Source organism: Talpa occidentalis, unplaced genomic scaffold (assembly GCF_014898055.3).
Source record: "Talpa occidentalis isolate TD23 unplaced genomic scaffold, MPIMG_talOcc4v2.1 talOcc4.5, whole genome shotgun sequence".
NCBI lineage: Eukaryota > Metazoa > Chordata > Mammalia > Eulipotyphla > Talpidae > Talpa > Talpa occidentalis.
In genome coordinates this window covers 7,447,758-7,466,963 of record NW_023604861.1, presented here as the reverse complement: position 1 = coordinate 7,466,963, position 19,206 = coordinate 7,447,758, and the positions used below count along the sequence as shown (strand labels likewise).

The 19,206-nt window shown below is 37.7% G+C and overlaps 1 protein-coding gene across 1 annotated transcript in view; it reads left to right on the top strand.

The window, feature by feature from the left end:
* Positions 1–18,947, top strand: part of TM9SF2 (transmembrane 9 superfamily member 2) — a 48,580-nt gene extending 29,633 nt beyond the window's left edge. Inside the window, exons 10-17 of the mRNA XM_037528753.2 lie at positions 538–670; positions 4,281–4,400; positions 6,739–6,796; positions 9,291–9,450; positions 11,259–11,410; positions 12,566–12,677; positions 15,562–15,733; positions 17,621–18,947. Coding sequence (XP_037384650.1) covers positions 538–670; positions 4,281–4,400; positions 6,739–6,796; positions 9,291–9,450; positions 11,259–11,410; positions 12,566–12,677; positions 15,562–15,733; positions 17,621–17,688 — 975 coding nt within the window. The 3' untranslated portion in view covers positions 17,689–18,947. The remainder of the gene's footprint in view (positions 1–537; positions 671–4,280; positions 4,401–6,738; positions 6,797–9,290; positions 9,451–11,258; positions 11,411–12,565; positions 12,678–15,561; positions 15,734–17,620) is intronic.
* The last annotated feature ends 259 nt before the right edge of the window (positions 18,948–19,206 follow it).

The window sequence follows — 19,206 nt, the reverse complement described above, 5'->3', positions numbered from 1 at the left end:
GTGTAGGTTAGGAGAGGGAATCATTCCGCTGTGGATAAGACTGTTCAAGATGCTATCAGACAGCAGGCTGGGGCTGTTGATGAGGCAGTTGTGTACATAGGTGTGTTTGGATATAGAGCAGTTTGGACTTGTGTCTGAGCTAAGCCAGCTGTACCAGTAAAGTAGCTGTAAGACCTGATACCTTTTTTTTTTAATATTGGAGATCAATGTAGGTTGAGAGATAATAAGGTGTTTAAAAATTAAGTCATCAGGTTGGCTCATAAAGGTTGACTTCAACTAAATGGATATAACATTCTCTTTCTATTTCTTTTTTAAAGTTTCTCAGTAACCTTATTCATAGACCATAACACATGATAGTCTTTTAAAAACAATTCAAGAAAATTATATAAAGCTCCACGAGTCAAGCTTTATATTTCAAAATACTGTCTGTAAGTTAAAAAAATTTTTTTTTCTTCTGTATCAGCTTATTCAACAGTTAACAAGCCAGTTGTCTTAGTGATACTACATGACCATTAAATGTTGTCATTCCCTTTTTAGGAGGATGCCCAGGAAGAATTTGGCTGGAAACTAGTTCATGGTGATATTTTCCGTCCTCCAAGAAAAGGGATGCTGCTGTCAGTGTTTCTAGGATCGGGGACACAGATTTTAATTATGACTTTTGTGACTCTTTGTAAGTGTCAATGAAAATCTTTTCCTTGGGGCTCCTAGGCTAGATTGTGTTTGTGAGTCCTTTTGGCACCTCAAGTCTGTGCCGTGGCTTTGTGTGACCTGGGGCCTATTGGTGAATTCAGGACTCTACCCTGGAGCGGACCCTTCATCTCTTCTTCAGCTCAGTAGAGACCAAGGCTTGGTCATGGTGGTAATGAAGCTGGGTCTGAGTCAGGTTGACCTGGAACCAGGGTCACAAATTGACTGTCCTGCCCACCAAGAGCATTAGGATTCCAAGACATTCTTGGTTTGCTGGCGAGAAAAGAGGATAGGACAGGAAGCTTTTTTATTAGACCTCCCTCATCTTCGGAGGATTTAGGAAACACATCTCTTTTTTTCTAACAATGTTCAAGAAAGATCTTCCCACACAGAATAGTATCTCCTTTTGCCACCCAAAAATCTTAAACTTTATTACTTATGTTTTTGCCAGTGACAATTTTTTAAGAAATAGACATCTCTTACATCAATAAACAACAGGGTGGTTCTGAGACTTCTCTTAGGGGATACATTTTTATTCCAGTCTTCAGTTTTCCTTCAGTTTTCTTCAGTGTAAAAGAAAAGAATGTTCATGGGCCTCCCCAGTGGCGCAGCGGTTGAGCGCTGGGTTGCGAAGCTGCCCGTGGCCTCTGCATCGCTGGTTCGATCCCCAGCAGCTCCCAGGCCACCGGAGGAGGGTCCCACATGGCGCACAGACCTCTCCTGCCGCCCGCTGCTCCCCTCAGCAGTGTACTTCGGTCCTTCTGCCTGCTCTGCTCCCCGCTCTGACTCTGGTGAATTCTCTCACCCTCCCGTGCTTCTGACTGTACCCAGTGCATGTATAACCAACCAACCAAACAAACAAACAAATAAATAAATAAATAAATAAAGCATGCCTCTATTAAAAAAAAAATTTTAAAAAAAAAAAGAAAAGAATGTTATGAGTAAAATTTTCTAAAATTTGCATTCTCCCTATCTTTCCTACTGTTGATGAGCAGTAACACATGAGTGTTACTGGAAGAATTCAGAAACCACTCATCTTTTCTTCTACAAACTAGTCTTTTTTTTTTTTTTTTTAATTTTTTTTAGTGAGCATTTGTTCTTATGCACATTAAATACATAATACTGTGATCATTTTCTGTTAGTGAAATTGCTCCAGATATTTATGGTGGAATTGATTACATAATGCTTTACAAAAAGGTTGATCACTTTCAAGTGTCTGGTACCTGAGTGAATTTGGCAACCAGTGACTTATACCTTCAGACTCAGTTTGAAGACATAGAAAATGCCTCTTTACTAATAACTTAGATAAGGAGAGCCAGCCAGGATAGGCAGGGCTAGAATTTATAGTATATTATGCTGAAAAGGATAGGTCAAAAGATGGGAAAGAGGTTTGGACATGATCAGAAGATAGCATGAAGGCACTCGATCCCCAGAGAACCAAGAGAGAATTAGAGCAGAATGCATACGTGGATAAAATTCTGCTTTAAAATTTTATCAGGAACAACCTGCTACTGTCTACTCTTGTTGGAGGTCAGGTAGAAAGTGAACTTGTGAAGAAAAGGCCTTAGGATAGGAAATGATATGGGACTCATTTTCCTTAAATGAACAAATGTGAGCTTTCTGCTGCAGAGCAGCTTGTTTCTCAGGCCACAGTGTAATGGATCTCCTAAATCACCCTAATCAATCTCCAGATGACCATCAGGTTCTCTCTCCTCTTTGTTGCTAATTGGAAGGTGCACATGGGTTATGTGCTTGGCTGTGCATACCTTAGGGGGAAAACTGGAAACTTCCATACTCCTGGGATTAGAACCTCACTTGTAACTGTTCCTGGATTTCTTTCTCTTCAAACGGTAACTTCTGATACCCATCTTAAGGCTAGGATCCCTATAAATAAAAGGTAGTTTTTAATTCTCAGTAGGGAGGATTTTATAGAGAAGAAATAAAACTAGCCAACTAAATAAAGGTAGGAGCCAGAATGTCCCCAAGACATTAAACAAGTCAAGTAATTTATGTTTTGTTTTTTTTTTTTTAGGATTTATTTATACAAGCACTGGGGTACAGGCCAGAGGCACGGGAGGGTGAGAGAGTTCACCAGAGACAGAGCAGGGAGCAGAACAGGCAGAAGAACTGAAGTACCCTGCTGAGGGTAGCAGCGGGCGACACGGGAGAGGTCTGCTGTGCCATATGGGAATCTCCCTGGCCAGCTGGGAATCGTGCCTGCGCTACAGAGGCTATGGACAGCTTCACAGCGTTGCGCTCAACCCACTGCACCACTGGGGAGGCCCTAATTTATGTTCTAAAAGCTAATAGTGCTATGAAATCTTTTCCTCTGTTTTATTCTTTGATTAGATTCTGTCTTCTGTGTTTAAATATCATGATGCTTTTTTCACCTGAGGACCCAGTATTGTTTTTAAAAAGAACAAAAACTGGAAGTATTTCATAGTGGAAATATTTTTCTTTGTGTTAATTTTAAAAGTTGTCCTTGAGTCTTAGAGGAGCTGAAATCACTTGTCAGCCTCCCCTGATAATGGAATAGTGGACTCTTATGGACCCTAGAGAAACTGCCATAGTGGGGGGGGTTTGCCTTGTGTTATCCTTTTGATTCAGCGCCTCAAATAGTACCAAGTTTCAGGCTGCATATAAGGTAGTACATGTATTTTCAGGAAATTGTGTTTTGTTTCTTGTTTAAAAATGAGGGTGGTCTTCTGTCACTTTATAACAGAGGGTGCAGCGATTCCACTCTTAGGAATCTACCCAAAGGATACAAAAACACTAATCTGAAAAGATACCTGGACTCCTTAATGCTGTTTATTGCAGCATTAAGATATGGAAACAACCCGGGGCCTCCCTTGTGGCGCAGGAGTTAAAGACACAGTGCTGACAAGCTGTCGCCAGCCACTGCAGCAGGAGTTCGATCCCTGGCGTCCATGTAGCTGACCCACTGGCGCAGCATATCTCTCCTGTCACGCCTGCTGCACCCCTCAACAGTGTATTTCGTAGATCTGTCTGTTCTGTCACTCTGTCTCTGGTGAATCCTCTCACCCCCAGCGTTTCTGGCCTACATCCCTGTTCTTGTATGCATAAATAAGTAAATCTTTTGTAAAAAAAAGATACGGAAGCAACCTAAATGCCCCAAACAGATGAGTGGATTAAGAAGGCGTGGTGCATATACACAGCGAGATACTACTCATTGATCAAAAAAGATAAACTCATGCTGGTTACAGCAACATGGATAGCACTGGAAGGGATTATGCTAAGTGAAATAAGTCAGAAGGGAAAAGATAAATATCAGATGGTTTCACTTCTAGGTGAAATATAGGGAAACCAAACAAAGGGTGAGGAAAAAGATAAAACTCGCAGTCAAACCATAGATCTGAGGCATCCAGCAGGCGAGGGGGGGGAGGGAGAGGTCAGAACAGGGGAGGAAGAGCACAAGGGACTGTGGTGAAGGTGCATGGGTATTGTGGTGGTGGGAGAATTAATGGCGACTGTACCTGAAGGGAGAATCAAATATTGTACAAAAATGAACAATGATTTGAGAAAATAGAAAATAAATAATAAAATTTCATAACTTTAACTTGCTTACTTTCTAGTCTTTGCTTGCCTGGGATTTTTGTCACCTGCCAACAGAGGAGCACTGATGACGTGTGCTGTGGTGTTGTGGGTGCTACTGGGCACTCCTGCAGGTTACGTGGCTGCCAGATTCTACAAGTGTAAGTAAGAGCCACCCTGGTGGGTGTGGGGTGGGGGCTACCTCACTCCACCAGTGCTGCTGAGCCTTTGTGTTAGCAGCAGATGTTCTTCAAACAATGCTCGGTGTGTATCCTTGTTGAAAAGAAGCCTGATTCATGATTTCTTTTGTGATGTGAATGACAATCTGTAGATTTATCTGTTCAAAAATAGCAAATCTTGGTGCTGTTTATCCATTCTCTCCTTCTTTTAAATTTTGATTTAAAAGGTTGCCTTGAACTTAGATTTGCTGCCTTTGTTGGAACATAGGCTGATAAAGGGAGAAAGTATAAAAATAAGTATCACTGATTTATTACTAAAGTAATTTTATTTTTTATTTTTTTAAAGATTTATTTATGCATACAAGAGCTGGGGTACAGGCCAGAGGTGCAGGGGGTGAGAGGATTCACCAGAGACAGAGTGGGGAACCGAATAGTCAGATGACACAAGTACTCTGCTGAGGGGAGCAGCAGGCGAGACAGGGGAGGTCTGCCGCGCCATGTGGGTTGCTTACTGGCCGGCCGGGGATTGAACTTGTGCTGCAGAGGCTGCAGATTGCTTCACAGTGCGGTGCTTAACCCCTTGCACCACCAGGGAGGCACCTAAAGTAAGTAATTTTGTATAGGAATACCTTTTCTTATATTAGAGATGTCATATTTAAAATTGTATCATTTACTTTTATAAAGATTAGCTATACATAAACTAAGATGTCACTATTTTGAAGAGCCCTGGAGTTACAAAAACTTCTATAACGTAATTAATTACAATGTCTTACATTCTTTTTTTCCAAAAGTAAAATAAAGTTCAGTGAAAAAAAAGGTCAGGGCCTCAGAGTAAAGATGGGATATGATCAGCTGACTCGGTAGCTTTTTCACTTAGTGAATGCAGTTTGCTCTGCAGAGGAGTCCTGAAGTCCTATAGAGATGGCCCAGAGATAATCTGTGATTCAAAGTACCAGGGAGATGCAGCAAAACTCAGTTTTCAAGGGTCTTACTGATATGAATAAGGTTTTAGGTACAGTACAGTAAAGTCAAATAGCAGCCGAAGGTGAGATTGGCTACACTCAATCCCAGGTAGAGAATACTAGTTAGGCTTTGCCAGATATGGTTCTCTCCTGAGTATGTAAAGTGTGTGTGTTAATTGTCAGCTATGCTGGTTTGTTGTCAGTTCCTCAGCAAGGTATGTACTTTTACACCTGCCTCAGGACCTTTCCACATCCTATTCCCTCTCTGCTTGAAGCTCTAATCACACACACACACACACACACTCTCTCTCTCTCTCTCTCTCTCTCTCTCTCTCTTATCTCCATTCCATCTCCCAGATCGCCCAACTGCATATTAAGTAGCATATTTAACAGGCATTCAGACAGAACTTTCAGAATTCAAAGCTTTCTGAGAGGTGCTTTACTGTGACCCCCCAGTCACAGAATACTTCATTTTAGTCATTTCTAAGGATTCAAAAACTGGTATTTGAATCTTGATTGGAATTATATTTAACTCAATGAATAATTTCGCAATTGTCTCTTTATCACTAATGCTGTGATTTCAAATCATGTGTATATAATTTGTTTTCTTTTAGGACAAGTGGTACTTAAACTTGCTTGTAAACTGTGTTAAAACTTTTTTTAAAAATCAGAGATCTCAGCCAGTTTCATCTCCAACTTTTAAACTGGGTGAGAGCAGTACTTTGATTTTTTTACTCTGTATAATTAGTTTTTTAAATTTTTTTAAGTGGGGAAAAAAATTGGAGAAGACAAAAGGAGAGTGACAAAGTTCATAAGCGAATTTGTTTTATCTGTGATCCTGCTCTGTCGCACGGCCCGACACACTGCTTTCCCCACCCCACTCCTGCCCAGCACTGCCGTGCGGGCCGCCTGGGATTCAGACCCACCATGGATGTGCTGCCGTCAGACTTGCAGGTTCCTGGTTTTGCTGCAAGATGAGGGAGAATCTCAGCTTGCCCTTTGTTTACTCAGCCCCACTGACTGAAGCTGACTTAGAATTTCAGAGTTTGTTGTACTTTAAAGTTAAGGTTAGAAATGAAAAACTGGTCTATGTGACTTTCCTTTAATCATAGGCTTATTTTCATACTGAAGCACAGCTCCCAAGAGCACGATTTATCCTGGGCAGTCTCCTGTGGTGTGCATCTCTGGTTGGGCTCATTCCATGAGGGAATGCGTTTCATTTCCCAGCGCCGTTTTCCAGGAATGAACATGTGTGACTCTTCTCTGGTAGTTTGTCCAATATCCGACTTGGAGTATGAACACTTGGTTTGCTTCAGAGAAAGGTCTGTATTTTTTACCATTTTTGTTTTCTTTTACAGCCTTTGGAGGTGAGAAGTGGAAAACGAATGTTTTGTTAACATCATTTCTTTGTCCTGGGTAAGTAAATTTTTCAACAGTAAGTTTCTTTACATGATCATATTTTAGTTCCCAAATTTTTGGTCACTTAAAGTCTTTAATCTTCTCTGCCTCTAAGCCATGTACTCAAGAAAATGAATTTAATTTTTAAAAAGGGGGAAGGTGAATACTTACTAAACATTTGTAGAATGTCTACTAGAGGCCTTACTTGCATAAAAATATCTTTAGACATGACAAAATTTTATATTCCTTTTCTTAAAAGTCTGTTTCTTAGTGTGTAAATATTAACCTGGTATGTTGTCGTGTAAGGCTGCATTTAAAGCTTTTGAACTGATCACAGAAAGGAATCCTCACCTGAAGATAGCTCAGGCATGCATACACTTTCAGATTTTTATCAAAAGTATTACCACTTTTTAGGTTTATTCTATTAAGTAGATTAATATATACCAAAACAATAACACAAACCTTCACTACATGAAGAAACAGAACAGCCTTGATGACCCTTTGGGAGATTTTTAATATCAAGTATCTGATATACATCTGGTTCTAGAAACAGAAGCCATTTTCTTCCCAACTCCCAGATTTCTGGTGAATAAGAACTGGCCCCTAAAAAGTGAGCCGCAATAAGGAAAACCAAGGACTAAATCTAGTAGGATTGATTTACCATATAAAGAAATTTTGGGCTTGTAGCTTCAATTTAATGTGTAAGTAAAGCTCACCTTAGCGGTCACCAAGGCTCTAGTGCCATTCCCCTGTGAGATTGACCTCATCTCCCTTTTCCTTCTGTCTCTGGGAACGACCATAGTTTTCAGAGTCTAGAGTTTGCTTTGTTCTGCTTAGTTAGTTTATATTCTGCATGTGAGAGAAGCCATTCTGTAATCATCTTTGACTTTCTGACTCATTCACCTCAAGTTCCATTCATGTTGTTGTAAAAGGCAAGCGTTCCTCTGTTTTTAATGGCTGAGTAGTATTCCATTGAGCGGATGTGTGTGTGTTTACACAGACATGTTTATAGTTCATCCAGTCATCCATCAGTAGGCACTAGGTTATTTCCATGTCTTGGAAATTAAAGGGGGAATTGTGAATAGTGAATGCTACTGTGAATAGTGCTGCTGTAAACAGAGGTGCATCTATCTTTTCAGATTAATGTTCTTTCAGTAAATCCTTGCAGTGGTATTGCTGAATCTCTTGGTATTTCCATTTTTAGTTTTTTAAGGAATCTTAATACTGTTTCTTTAGAGGCCACTCCTCTAAAGAAGTTACATTCCCACCAACAACTCTCACCAACATGTTTTCCAGTTTTTTTGATATGGGCCATTCTCACAGGTGCATGATAATGTGTCATTGTGGTTTTGATTTTAATTTCCCTAGTTAGTAAATGAACTTGAGCCTTTTTTTATGTGCCTGTTGGCCCTCTATGTATCTTGGACACTTAGCTTTTTCAGACCTCCTGACCATTTTTTTTATTGGATTTTTAGGCTTTTTTTGTTGTTGAGGTGTAGGAGGTCTTTCTACATTTTAGATATTAAACCCTTGTCACACATATGATGAACAATGTCTTCTCCTAGACAGTTGGATGCTGCTTCATTTTTGTGGTGGTTTCTTTAGCTGTTCAAATTTATTTTGTAGTCCACTTATGCATTTTTGCTTTTGTTTCCTTTTGCTGTTGCAGTTGAGTCTCCAACCTCTCTGCATTCTATGTCCAGGAGTGTGTCACTTAATGTTTTCTGATGTGTTTTATGGCTTCAGGTCTTATATCCAAATCTTTAATCCATTCAGTTAACTTTGGTGTATAGTGGTAAATAATGATGTAGTTTGTTTATTTTTGCATGTGACTGTCCTGGTTTCTCAGCATTTGTCAAAGAGGCTTTCCTTTCTCCATTGTGTGGCCTTAACTCCTTGTCATAAATCAACTGTCCATAGATGTGTGTGTTTATTTCTGGGTTCACACAGTCCATTGGTCTGTGTGATGTCTGGCTTACACTCATACTGTGCTGATTATTGCTACATAGTATAATGTAACTGCAAGGAGTAAGCTACCTCCATTTTGCTTTTTTCTCAGAATAGCTTTGGTAAACTTCGTTAAGTTTACCCCTAGATATTTAGTCCGTAATTACTGGTAGGCTTGTAAGTGGAATTGTTTCTTAATTCCTCTTCTAATTAATTGTATATAGAAATGCAGCGTAGTTTTGTGTGTTGATTTTGTGTCCTGCCACTTTGCTATATTCATTATTATCTTAGTAGTTTTATGGTGGAGTCTTTAGGGTTTTCTATCCCAAATGTGATGAAATATGTAAAGAGATAACTTTCACAAGCTGCTAGTAGGAGTTCCATGAGGCAAAACAAATCTGAAGAGCAATTTGGCAGTTTCTAGTAGTAAAGCTTTAAAATCACAAAGTCTGTGACTCACCAATTCCTCTTTCTTTGTTTATAAACACTAAATTGTAATGCAAGTTAATATGATTACATTTCGCGCTAACTCAAGTTTTACCCAGAAATCTGTTGTGTCTTACAGGATTGTATTTGCCGACTTCTTTATAATGAATCTGATTCTCTGGGGAGAAGGCTCTTCAGCAGCTATTCCTTTTGGAACACTAGTCGCCATATTGGCCCTTTGGTTCTGTATATCTGTGCCGCTAACGTTTATTGGCGCCTACTTCGGTTTTAAGAAGAATGTAAGTTTTTAGGTGTTAACTTAAAAATTTCAGCTGTGGAAATTAGCATGTGCCACCTTGAGAGAGACGGAAGTGTCTAAAAGATATAAGCTTGTCCAGTGGGTTCTGTATTTCACAAAAAATATCACTTAAAGTTTGATGGCAGTCATAACAGTATTTTAAGAATGTAGGCAAGAGCTTGTACAGTGTAAATACCCATTTCAAAGTTTGTAAGTAGGTGGAAACTCAGATTAATTAGAAGTGAAACACTGATTTAAACTAATGAAAATGTTGACCTTTTAAACCATAAAAGTGATTTTTTAGGTTTTTAATCTAAATAGCATGTGCACTTTTTTCCTAGTAATATATAAGTGTTTCTAGTCTACATTACTTAACAAAGTAAACCAAGAGTATGGATGAAGCTGTAAGAAAGTAACTATTAAGTACGAGTAGCAATTTTTTTTTAAGTATGCAACAATTTTATATGCTTGCTTTTAAGGAAGGTTATCATCGAGGTTCAGGTCCTCCTTTCCTTTTCCCTCCTTGCTCCATTTTGTCTTTTCTCCTCTGCTGCCCCCATCTGCCCTCATGCTAAGAGGAAAATGAGATTTATTCTCAGTGTGCTCCTTTAACTTCACTTACTGATCCTTGCTAATCCACAGGTTGAAAGATATATTATGAAGAAAACTCATTGCTTCCTAGTTTCCATGGCACACCAGGCCAGGCTAAAGATTTTTTTTTTTAATGTTTTATTTATTTATGCATGTAAGAACTGAGGTACTAGGGGGTGAGAGGATTCACCAGAGACAGAGTGGGGAGCAGAACAGGCAGGCAGACTGAAACACATTGCTCAGGGGAGCACAGACTAAAGAATTTTTAAGTTCTTTAGCATTTTGATTTTGATTTAAAAAAATCTATAAACCAACACCATTTAATTTTTTTATTATACAGATTAAATATATAGATTAAGTAAATACTTAAAATTCCGAAAATATACTAGCTACAAATATAAAATTAAAGAACAATATAATGGTTTTCTGCCTTTTTATACACACACACACCTAAATATATATATATATATATATATATATATCTAAATATAAAATAATCTGGTCCACAGGAGTATGACCTCAATAAAAATGCTAAGTTTTAGATTTTGATGTAGCATCACGAAAGTAACAGACATGTTTTTGGACTTTTTTTTGCAAGAAAATTAAGTTCTACATATGTGCTCCTTGTTAGCCCTCATGTAAGCCTGTAGATGCTTTAGGTCCCAGTTGCTTTTATACTCTCATGTAGTACATTATGAAGGGAGAAGTGGTAGAGACTATCACCAATACCCGAGTCTTGAAACTATAGACTTTGATTATCCTCTTCACGTTTTTAACTCCTAGTAAAACTGAACAGTTTTAATAATGATTACACTAACCATCTGTAAAAATGAAGTACATTAACAACAGTTTCAGAAACAGCTGATTTTTAAAGTATGTGGTTAAATGGAAGAACCTGATGCCACCATTTTATCAACTGTCATTGCCCAGGCATTCTTTCGTGTTCTGTTTATCTCTTACTTTGTCTATAGCCATCAGCCATGAATAGCTGCTGGAAATGGGGAGCTTGCCTAAGGACACAGACTATGGTACCTGACAGTGTCTGGCTTGTTGCTTCTAACTACAATTTCAGATTGCTGACTTAAATCATCTTAAGACTTGTGTTGCCATTAGTGTTGGGATAGGATAGAATGAAGAAAAAACTCACAAGAATCTAGTACAGAGAACTTTTAAAATACATAAATAATTATGAATTCTTTTTCTTTTTCATTGCTGAAGGCCATTGAACATCCAGTTCGAACTAATCAGATTCCACGACAGATTCCAGAACAGTCTTTCTACACAAAGCCATTGCCTGGTATCATCATGGGAGGGATCCTACCCTTTGGGTGCATTTTTATACAGCTCTTCTTCATTCTGAATAGTATTTGGTAAGATAAAACAAAGCCCTCTTATTCCTCATTATTTTGTAGTACTAGCTTTCTCTTTTTGTTCTGAAGGATTATTATTTATGTCTTATGAATATAAACTGTTCTCCAATTAAGAACCAAAAGGTTATTTTATCCTTCCCATGTAGGAAAAAGAATGATAGTAATAATAGCTATTATCAGTTAAAGGCTTAAGAATTCTCACTCTGACTTAATTCTCACTATATTCTCAGACCTATATAAGTTGGGTCTTATCCCCAATTTATAAACGTGAAGACAGGACTGTGGAGATTAAGTAATTTGATTGTGTCACATAGAAGATTAACCCTCCAAACCGGTTCTTGAATAAATAGTCAGTACCACTTCAGCAGAGCTACTGTGAGCTCCTGGTAGGGGGATCAGAACAGGCATTGAAGGAAGGGCTGAGCTGGCTGACCACGGAAGTCCTTTCTGATCTCAGGATTCCTTCTTGCACCAATTTCTTGTTTGCATGCAGTAACTCCTGCTGGTAATTTTGAGCCACTCAGCAGGGTGTATGCATTATAGGGTATTTTGATTGGTGTTTGATCATACTGACATGTTACAGAAAGTGACAAGGTTCACGCTAGCAAAGTCAGAAAATAAATTGGGCTTGTTAATGATTAGAACAATTTTCATTCCCGGTTGTTAAAGTATTTTATAAATTCAACTGATTTTATCATTGTAAGTAACAATTTAACCTTTTCTTATTATAACAATGTAAACTGTTCTTAGTTCAACTCTGCCTTTCTGTTAATTACCAGATTGTCTCACTGACAAGTTGACTAAGCATATTTGAATAAGTAAGTTTCAGGTTCTACCTGAGCAAGAAGGCAAGGTTTAATGACATTGCCATAGCCTTCTTCCGATGCCTTCCATCATGGGTAACTGCTGGACAGGAGTAACTTCCCCCGTGGACAGAGTGAATATTACAACTGACAGTGTCTAGTTTATTGCTTCTAAACACAAATTTCAGTGTGAAGACTTTACCCCAGTGTCTTCTAAATCTATAAGGATTTGTGGTCTTTGATGAGAGAAAAAGCAACCATTTTTAGTTCAAGAAAAATGTATAGATTGTGTCGTCCTATATCTGTGTCAAAGAGAAAACTATTTAGTTTGTCTTGGCTTGTTTGATTGTAGGTCACACCAGATGTATTACATGTTTGGCTTCCTGTTTCTGGTGTTTATCATTTTGGTTATTACATGCTCTGAAGCAACTATACTACTTTGCTATTTCCACCTATGTGCAGAGGTATGTACTAGCAACATTCTCGTGTCAGAAGCAGATGCTAGGTAGAATTTTGGCATAAGTCAACTGTGAATATTATGAATTGAAATAATTCCTGTAATAGCGTTTTTTAAGATAGAAACCGACACACAATGCTAAGTCAAATGTTAGTCCTCTTTAGGATTGAATTACGATATTATCCTAGTTCAGTATGTATTTTTAGAGCTTAACTTTAAAATGTCAAATACTGAGTTTATGAATGTCAAGCTTAAAAATTAATATTCTTTCTATAACAGGTATTTTAGACTGAAATTTAGTAAAGGTAAACATTTTATTTGGGAAGATTCTTTGGAACATTTCATGGTCACTTAATGTTGAGTTATGTTCATGGCAGCAAGGGAAAATGACGGCATTCTAAAAGGTGGTAATGATTTTTAAAGATTTAGGTTGTGTTAAATCATTCTTTGTAGCTATTTTCTATTCAGGAGATAAAATCTAACTTTGTTAAAGTTGCTGCTTTTTAAAAAAAAATTGAGGTTTAAATTCATATAACAAACTTAAGCCATTTTAAAGTAAATGATTCAGTGGCACTTACTACAGCTAGTATTGTACAACCACCACTGCTTTCTCTTCCCAAAATATTTTCATCACCCCCCACCAACCTCAAACTGCTCCCCAACCCAGCAACCACCAGCCTGCTTTCTGTGTACAGATTTCTTATGATGGTATTTCATATAAATGGAATTATACGATATGTAGCCTTTTGTGCCTGGCCTCTTTCACTTAGAATGTTTTCTGTTTTTACATTTTAAAAGAATAGGTTTATTAGGAAAAGGAGAGAAAAAGAGGCACCTGCATAGTCACAGGCAGGCAGGAGAGCTGCCTCACTTAGGTTTTTCAGGTTCATGATATTGTAGCATATGTCGGTACTTGGTTGGTCTTTATGACTGAATTATATTCCAGTGCATGTAGGTACACACCGCTTTGTTAATTCATTCATCCATTGATAAATTTGTTTCTACCTTTTAACTATTGGGATTAGTGCTGTTATGACTGTTTAAGTGCAAATGCTTGTTTGGTACCCATTTTCAGTACTTTGGGTATATACTTGCGAATGGACTTGCTGAGTCACATGATGATTCTTTAACTCTTTGAGGAACCAACGCACCGTTTTCCACAGTGGTGCCATCATTTTACACTCTCACCAACAAGGCACAAAGGTTCTGGTGTCTGTACATTCTTTCCAACATTTGATATTTTCCGCTTCTTCAAAAAGTTACAGTCCTAGTAAGTGTGAAGGAGTACTATGTTATGGTTGCTGATTTTTATTTTCCTAATGACCAGTGGTGTTGAGCAGCTTTTTTTGTGTTTTTTGACTGTGTCTATATTTTGTTTGGTAAAATATCTATTTGGATCCTTTCCCCATTTGTAAATTGGATTATCTTTTTGGTGAGTTTTAGTGGATTTTATTTTGATACTAGACTTTCATCAGGTACATGATTGCAAATACTCCCATTCTGCTGATTGCCTTTTCACTTTCTTGATGTCTGATTTCTCTATTTTGCTTTTGTTGCTATATCTAAGAATTCATTGCTAAATTCAGGATACTAAGATTGACCCCTTTGTTTTCTTCTAAGTTAGAGTTTTAACTCACATATGAAGGTAATGGACCCATTTTGATATGGAATTAATGAGGTAGCCAACTTCACTTTTGCATGTGGGATATCCCGTTTTCCCAGTACTCTTTGTTGACGGAGCTATTCTCTCCTCAGTGAACGGTTTTGGCAATAGTCTGGAAATCCATTGACCACACATGTAGGCTCGTTGGTTGTGTTCTGCTCTCCAGTGGCGTGCGTGTCTGCCCTTACACCAGTCCACACTGATGTTGTCTGTGACTCTGTAGGTAGTAAGTTTTCAAATTAAAAAGGTCGAGTTCCCCAACTTTTTCTTTGTGAAGGTTGTTTTGGCCATGTAGGGCTCCTTGCAGTTCCTTGTGAATGCAGGATTGACTTTGCCATTTCTGAGAGAAGGTCATTGGGAATTTGATGGGGATTGCATTGAACCTTGGAGAGTCTTGCCATCTTGCCAGTTATTTTCCAGTCCATCGATAAGGGATGTCTTTCCATTTATAAGTCTTCCTTCGTTTCTTTTAGTAGAATTTTGTGGTTTTCAGGAAGTGCAGAAGTTTTTCACCTCCTTGATTAAATTTATTCCTGTGTATTTTATTCTTTTGGGTGCTATATTGTAAATGGAACTTTTCTAAGTTTCAATTTTGGAGGTTCATTGTTGGTATATGAAAACACAAGTGACTTTCTTGTTTCTATTGTACTCGGCACCTTTGCTGAATTCATTAACTGTAGTCATTTTTTGTATGTGGATTCTTTAGGATTTTCTAATATTGGTGTGATTTTAAAATATATTTTTCACATCTTTTAAAGGATAGGAGACATAGTAGAGTATTTACAAAGATCTCCTAAATTATAAAAGCCACTTTTAGTAAGAGTAAGAACTGTTTCTAAAACCTACCTTATTTAAATTCTACTACTAATAATGAAAATGGAGATCAACCTTATCTTTATAGAATAATCTTCCTAATAGAAAGTTGCTAGACTTTAAAATAAATAATACTATTTTTGAAGTGTGTAAGTAAGCTTTTGTATGCCGCTTTTCTTTGGGAAAGATATATTTTAAAATACAGGCTAATGCTTCATTATTCAGAAACTTGAACATTTTTCCACACTTGAAGAAGGGAGTGCTCCCTAGTCTGGAGGGAGGAGGGGCACTGCACTGGAGAAGACCAGAGCCCAGGGGCTGTTTCACTTAATTGTTAGCTTTGTCATTTTACTCTGCTACCTGTTGCCTAATAACTGGGAAGTAATTTTTGTTTAATTTTTTCTTTTCTACCTAGGATTACCATTGGCAGTGGCGTTCATTCCTTACCAGTGGCTTCACTGCAGTTTATTTCTTAATATATGCAATACACTACTTCTTTTCAAAACTGCAAATCACAGGAACAGCTAGTACAATTCTGTACTTTGGTTATACCATGATCATGGTTTTAATCTTCTTTCTTTTTACAGGTAAGAATTAAAATGTGAAATGATTATTATATAATATAGTTAACATTCTAATACCCCTTTAGGCAAAGAATTTATAATTATTTTCCCTTCATAAAATCCATGAAGGTTTCTACTACTTAGTGCTTCTACATTTAGTCCTCAAGCATCTAGGCATAGTTTGGTCTCCCCCTCCCGTGAGTTGAGCATCAGGAAACCCAGGTGAGGAAACGGAACTAAGGAAAGAAAGCTGAACAGGGGTCATGGTGAGCTGAAAGTACAGGAGCCCTTGGCTCAGCATCTCAAGTTTCCCCTTCTCACTCTTAACACCATAGTGAGTTATCTAAGTTTAGGAGTGAGTAGAAATTAGAGTAAAGTCAAGATGAGTTTGAGAATGGGTAATATCAAGACAAGAGAATCATAGTATACCTCTTATTCTAGAAGCTTTAAACAGCTAGTTTCTATCTCTACTTTAAAACCCAAATACCTAATGGGATAGAGTGTGTATTGTATTGCTATTTATTTTATATGTGTATATATCTTCTCTGTCCAGCTAGATAAAAGTTTTTTTTTTCCATATCTCAGAGCACTTGTGGCTGCTTGTTACGTTGTGGAATGACTGAATTTAAAAAAAAAAAAAATCGTGGGATCTTCCTTTGTCACAATAAACATATATCTAATATCTTCTCTAAGATCTAGCTACAGGGACCTCCCTGATGGCACAGAGGTTAAGTCTCAGCGCTATCACACTGTCACCCATTGCTGCAATGTGATCTCCATCCCCAATCCAGGCCAGGGAGCTACCCACATGGTGCAGCAGACCTCTCCTGTCTCGCCCGCTGCTCCCCTCAGCAGGGTATTTCAGTCAGTCTGCCTGTTCTGTTCCCCACTCTGTCTCTGTTGAATCCTCTCACACCTCTGGCCTGTACCCCAGTTCTTGTATGCATAAATAAGTAAATCTTTTCAAAAAAAAAAAAGAGGGAGCTTGAGTTGTGGTCACGTTCACCAGCCACATGCGTACCCCCACTCCCACCCCAGACCAGCTCACAGTCTGTGTTTGGGGCCTAGATTGATGAAGGTCCTTGAATAGCAAAGCAGATGCGTTGTATGAGTTACCTCCCTGTAAAGTAATCTGTGAAGGCAGGTAGGGCAGATAAAATTATCTCTATTTAATTATTTTATTATTCTTTGAAAACTGATAATTCCCAGTAACTGTACCTAGAAAGATACCTTCTTTTTTTTTTTTTTTTTTTTTATTATTATTTATTTATTTATTTTTATAGAGGCATGTTTTATTTATTTATTTGTTTGTTTGTTTTGTTTATACATGCACTGGGTATAGTCAGAAGCGCAGGAGAGTGAGAGAATTCACCAGAGCCAGAGCGGGGAGCAGAATAGGCAGAAGGACCGAAGTACACTGCTGAGGGGAGCAGCGCAGGCGGCAGGGGAGGTCTGCGTGCCATGCGGGACCCTCCTCCGGTGGCTGGGGAGCAGCCGGGGATCTAACCGGTGCTGCAGAGGCTGTGGGCAGCTTCGCAACCCAGCGCTCAACCATAGCGCCACCAGGGAAGCCCTAGAAAGATACCTTCTTAATACCTTCTTAATACCCAATTTCAAAAAGGGAACTTGATATCCATTTCAGTCTTGTGCAGTTAATAAGGAAAAGATGTTTTATAAAAAGCTTAGGTGATCTTATCAAGGATTCTTAATATCAATATCTACAAGATTTGATTTGAGGCAGTTGTGTATTTTTTTAAAGCTCATGGATCTCTAGGGTATGTTCCTGACAGGTTGTTATTGGTAGTTCTATGACGTTTTAAAGAATCAATTATTTTAAGTTATCTGTATTTTTGTGTCATTTATGAAATGTTCTTCTTGAAAAAGGTTTTATTTTTGCTTTTTCTTTTATAGGAACAATTGGCTTCTTTGCATGCTTTTGGTTTGTCACCAAAATATACAGTGTGGTGAAGGTTGACTAAAGAAGCCCAGTGTATCCAGTTAAAACAGAAATAAATTAAATTCTTCATCAACAAAGACCTGTTTTTGTGACTACCTTGAGTTTTATCAAACTTATGGCCTAGTAATCCTTCAGAACCGACATAATTCTAAAAACACCTCTTCCCATACACCTGTCCCCACAAAAAGTGTTTTCAACACTAAGACATTTGTATTGTGATTTGATTAAGTATATATTCAGTTGTTCTCAGTGAAGAGCAAATTTAAATATTATGTGCATTTGTAAATACAATAGCTATACAATTTTCAGTACTTCTAACAGCAGATAAAGGAGGCCATATTAAACAGTGCTGGTGAAATGAATGAGAGTTAATTGTAAATAGGATTTTCTAGGCTCTGTAGGCGGAAAGATTATTTTTCTTTGAAGGAAATAACTTTTTATCATGGTAATTTTGAAGGATGATTCGTATGATATGTTTATGGGGGGGATGTGGCTTTTAAAAAAAATCTTGTATTGGTTGTATCTGTTCATATCTTTTTTCTGTGTTGACTTCATTATTCCCATGGTACTAGCCTTTTAAACTATGTGCCTCTGAGTCTTTCAATTTATAAATTTGTTATCTTAATAAATATTGTAAAAACATCTTCATTGCATCATTACCTGTTGTATATTCAAGGAAATTCTGTAAATACAAATCTATTTACCAATGGTGTTCTAAAGTGATTTATATTCCTTTATCGGGTTTTGTTGATTTTTGTTAATGTGACACTTTCTGAGTTTTGATCTAAATGAAATTTCAGTCTCTTTGGGTTTGTGACAAAGCTCAGATTTCACCAGTGGGCAGTAATGGGCATTTTAGTCATATATATCTAGCCAAATAAATTATTTAAGTCTAGTAGTTAATATTGGGTCTTGGCTATGTTGTCATTAAGGATTTTATGTTTTTTACCCTTTTCAAAATACATGGCTTTTGGTTTTTGAAAAGTCAGTTTTTACAGTCTATACATTAACTAGCATGTCATCTTCATGATTATATTGTCTTGATTTGGATTTCACAGTTTTATTTCTTAGCGTTAAGTATTTCTCTTTAACGTTCATCGGGCTGTATTCCATTTATGTGGAATACAGAAGTTTGGGATGATTGCAGAAACAGTCTACTTTTATCTCTGAGACTACTCATCTTATGGCCCCCATACTTGCAACCTACTAGAAAAAAACAGATGCTGTCATTAAAATTACTAGCTTTTGCACTTACGGTGTTGCTGGGTTATTACTGAATAATTCTATAGTGGCATCTGTGAAAAAACAACAACAAAAACCTGGCCTTTTTGTTTTGGAGAGTGAAGGAAGGGGCATTAGTTATTTTTAAACTCTCACATATATTCGAGATGGAAAAGTTCCTTTCAAATTTATTTCATGTACCTCTTTGTTTTTTATATACGATACTGTTAAGGCACCATTGAGATAGCATGGTTGACTAAAGAAAAGAAAGAGAAGGCTATGAAAATCCCAGGATCAGACACTGGGCTAACTTTGTTGG